Source organism: Triticum dicoccoides, chromosome 1B (assembly GCF_002162155.2).
Source record: "Triticum dicoccoides isolate Atlit2015 ecotype Zavitan chromosome 1B, WEW_v2.0, whole genome shotgun sequence".
Classification (NCBI taxonomy): Eukaryota; Viridiplantae; Streptophyta; class Magnoliopsida; order Poales; family Poaceae; genus Triticum; species Triticum dicoccoides.
The window spans coordinates 679,751,393-679,755,056 of record NC_041381.1 but is presented as its reverse complement, the minus strand read 5'-3'; the positions used below and the strand labels follow the sequence as shown (position 1 = coordinate 679,755,056).

General features: G+C 49.9%; 2 protein-coding genes across 2 annotated transcripts; one reads left to right on the top strand and one right to left on the bottom strand.

Moving 5' to 3' along the window:
- Positions 1-265: 265 nt before the first annotated feature.
- Positions 266-765, top strand: LOC119350908 (transcription factor MYB24-like). The gene is made up of 2 exons (XM_037618519.1): positions 266-407; positions 506-765. The coding sequence occupies exons 1-2, from the start codon at positions 266-268 to the stop codon at positions 763-765; spliced, it is 402 nt and encodes a 133-aa protein (XP_037474416.1).
- Positions 766-2,873: 2,108 nt separating this feature from the next.
- LOC119349621 (50S ribosomal protein L12, chloroplastic-like) lies at positions 2,874-3,664 on the bottom strand. Its single transcript, XM_037617680.1, has one exon. The coding sequence runs from the start codon at positions 3,580-3,582 to the stop codon at positions 3,040-3,042; it is 543 nt and encodes a 180-aa protein (XP_037473577.1). The 5' UTR covers positions 3,583-3,664; the 3' UTR covers positions 2,874-3,039.

Genomic DNA, 3,664 nt, shown 5'->3' with positions numbered 1-3,664 from the left:
GCCGAGACCAAACCATAGAGGGCAAAGAGAAGAAGAAGCGGGCATTATCAGTTGCGAAGGAAAGCGGCGCACGTTAATCAGCGCGTGACACGTCGTCGCCATGGCCGCTTCGGGAGCTCCCGCCGGCGCCTTTCCGAGTTAGGCGTGCCGAAAGTGCCCCCCTCACGTCGCCGCCCGCCCCTGCCCCGGCTATATATGCGAAACGCCGCCGTGTTTACGCTGGCGACCGCGTTACGCCGCCGGTCCGGAGGGGAGGAGGAGGACCATGCAGTGCGCGGCGGGCGGCGGCGGCGGCGGGGAGCCGGCGGTGAGGAAGGGGCCCTGGACCATGGAGGAGGACCTCGTCCTCGCCGACTACGTCGCCGCCAACGGCGAGGGCGCGTGGAACAGCCTCGCCCGCGCCGCCGGTACGTGCCATATCGATCATCAGTATAGCCCAGCCGTGCATGGCGGTGCACGTAGACGTAGTACGTATGTGTGAGAGCAAATTATGTCATGTACGCAGGGCTGAACCGGACGGGGAAGAGCTGCCGGCTGCGGTGGCTGAACTACCTGCGCCCCGACGTGCGGCGCGGCAACATCACGCCGGAGGAGCACCTGCTCATCGTGGAGCTGCAGGCCAGGTGGGGCAACCGGTGGTCCAAGATCGCCAGGCACCTCCCCGGCCGGACCGACAACGAGATCAAGAACTTCTGGAGGACCAAGATACAGAAGAAGCGCAGCGCCGGCGCCACCGCAGCGACAGCGCCGGGTGCCAGCTTCTGAGCTCGGCGGCGGTGACCGAGTCCCAGAGCAGCAGCAGCAACTCCGTGGGCCGGCCGGGCGCCATGCCGCACTACGACGTCGTCGCGGCGGCGACGCAGCCAGGCGGCTGGGGTGATCACCAGCTTGGCTACGCCGTGCAAGGAGGAGGTGGTGCCGCGTGTGCCGGTGGAATGGACGGCGGCGTGCCGCCGGAGTTCTTGCAGGCGGCGGCGGTGGCGGGCGACAACTTCTGGGGCCTCGAGGAGTTCTGGCCAACGGTGCCGTCGCTCCACGGCGACTACTGTGATTGCGAGTTTGCGACGGATGCTGTTGTGCCGTGTGTCCCGTGTATAGATAGATATCCATATCGGTGTGTGAGTGAGTTGGATTCGTTTGCTAGAACAAAGCGTGCCAGCTTCACTAAAATTTCAACTGAATTTGTACGGCGACTAATTTATTTTGTACTGAAATTTCACTTAGTCGTTTCACTGAAATTTCACTTGAGTTCGTCTCAAGCCAACGCTAAATTAATTTTGCTTGGCAAATCTAAAAGATGATGTCTGTCTTTGGGATGAATTCAGACCTACTGTAGATTAAGTGTTGATGAGTCGAAAATTCAATTCTTGCAAGCACATTAGAGCCTTCAACGCTGCGTTGAGATTCAAACTCCTTATACATCAATGTATTTTTCCATGCATTGCTCTGTATTCGGTCTGAATATTTTATTGAAATGCATATTTTAATTCAGTTTGAAATACATTTCACTTAATTTTAGTACCGATTTAATAATTTTCAAATGCGCTTACCAAAACCTAGTCTTGTCAAATAATACTTCAATCACTTCTTAAAATTCCAAATGTTACAGATTTGAAGGAAACAAAAGAAAATCAACAGATTCCAAGATGTTCAAAAATTTAAAAACATTTTAATGCACTAGAATAACTTAATTTAATTTAAATATAATTGAAATTATTAAAAAATTGTGAAGTCTTTGCGAGATGTTTATGAAATATGACTAAAATAAGCGCGATTATTTATGAATATGTTCTATATCTTTTTTAAAAGAAATAAATAATTCACAAAGTTGTTTAAAATTTACTATTTTCATAGCATTGAAATGAAAATTTCAAATTTGAATTTTAAAATTATTTTTCATTTAGAAAAAAGATTTTTATTCATATTTGAAATAAGTAACTGTCATTGTTTGAAAAAAGTTTGCAAATATAGTTCATAAATATTCACTAAAAATAATTATTCCCTTAATATTTCTACCAATTTAATAAATTCCCATATAACTGCAAAAATAATTCTAAATATTGAAACCTCGCTAAATTCGCTAGTTCCTTATAAGTGGGCCGCCACTTGTGGCTGCGTATGCCCTATGATCCCCTTTGTGTACATGTAAACATTGTGTTTTTTTCATTGATAATTGTAAATATTGTGGTTGATCAATGAACTTAGAAAAAGCGTTGTGTTGAAGGTGCATCAGCAAATCCTAGTTGGGTTGTTGTTCCATGCATTGGTTAGTCAGGGCGCAGCCAGCGCATTGTTTACAGGCATAGTTTTGAAAACCAGATCAGACCGACAGGCCGACCAAATAAACCAGGAACCCATGCCTTGACTGGTTTTTAAGATGTATCGGTCTTTTAGTAAAAGAGCGGGAAAAAAAAGGTTGCATCAACAAGGAATCAAACACCTAATCTTGAGGCAAGGCATGTTAAAGGCATAGTAACCAACTGGGCTAGTAACACTTTTAGATTTATTACTGGTGTACATCCAGTATTATCTGTATTCATTTGATGTGAGATAATTATTTTTTTTGAAAATTCACCTTAAATATTTGGATCTGTTGTTGCAAATGTGACTAGTAAAAACCTGAACTGACAGCCTCTCCAGTTCAGTTGCCGGCTTGGTTTTTCAAACTATGGTTACAGGTTGAGCGCAACGAATTGTTCTGCAACATCGCAGGTGGTCAGTCACATAGTATATCGAACTCAAGTGGCTTGCATTTTACATCGACCAGGCCATGTCTAAAACAGCCAGTACATATCGTAATGCATTCACATACCATATCTAATCAAAATTCTGAAACGAAACATCAGAATTCAGAATTCAGGTAGGCATCGTAGTGGAGATAAAAAAAAAACAGAGCAAGAAACAGGGTATATAAAGGACGCAAGATCTTGCAACTGGCCGGATACAATTACACAAGAGAAAATGTCTTTTCGACAAGGAAAATTTTGGTAAAATGATGGAATTCCTAGTAGCAATGTAGGAGTAGCAGCAAGGTCAAGGTCAGGCGACGGTGACCTTGGCGCCGACGGCCTCGAGCTGCTTCTTGGCGTCCTCGGCCTCGTCCTTGCCGACGGCCTCCTTGAGCTTCTTGGGGAGGCCCTCGATGAGGTCCTTGGCGTCCTTGAGCGCCAGGTTGGTCAGCGCGCGCACCACCTTGATGGTGGCGATGCGGGCGCTGCTCGGCACCTCCTCGATCACCACGTCGAACTCCGTCTGCTCCGCGGGCGCCTCGGCCTCGGCCGCCGGTCCGGCCGGCGCGGCCACGGCGGCGGCGGGCGCGAACGCGGCCGCCGACACGCCCAGGCGCTCCTGCAGGTGGTCCACCAGCCCGCGCGCCTCCTCCAGGGTCAGCCCCGCGATGGCGTCCCCCAGCTCCAGCACCTTCGGGGAGGCCGCCGCGGTTGAGGTGCAGGCGACGGCGACGGAGGGGCGGCGACCGTGCATGGGGACGAAGAATGGGTGTGGCCGGGGCAGGGAGGTGGCGGCGGGCTTGGCGTGGAGGAGGGTGAAGGCCGATGAGAGGGCGGTGGAAGCCATGGCCATGGCGATGAGTGCTTCTCGGATGCTATGCTCTGCTCTGCTCTCCCTGGCTCGGAGGTGGCAACGGCAGAGGGGAAGAAAAGAG

Excerpts from the sequence above, each read along its gene's own strand:
- LOC119349621 (XM_037617680.1), bottom strand. The coding sequence starts at position 3,582 with ATGGCCATGGCTTCCACCGCCCTCTCATCGGCCTTCACCCTCCTCCAC.
- LOC119350908 (XM_037618519.1), top strand. The coding sequence starts at position 266 with ATGCAGTGCGCGGCGGGCGGCGGCGGCGGCGGGGAGCCGGCGGTGAGG. Across the intron at positions 408-505 it reads CAGCCTCGCCCGCGCCGCCG|GGCTGAACCGGACGGGGAAG; the intron begins GTACGTGCCATA and ends TCATGTACGCAG.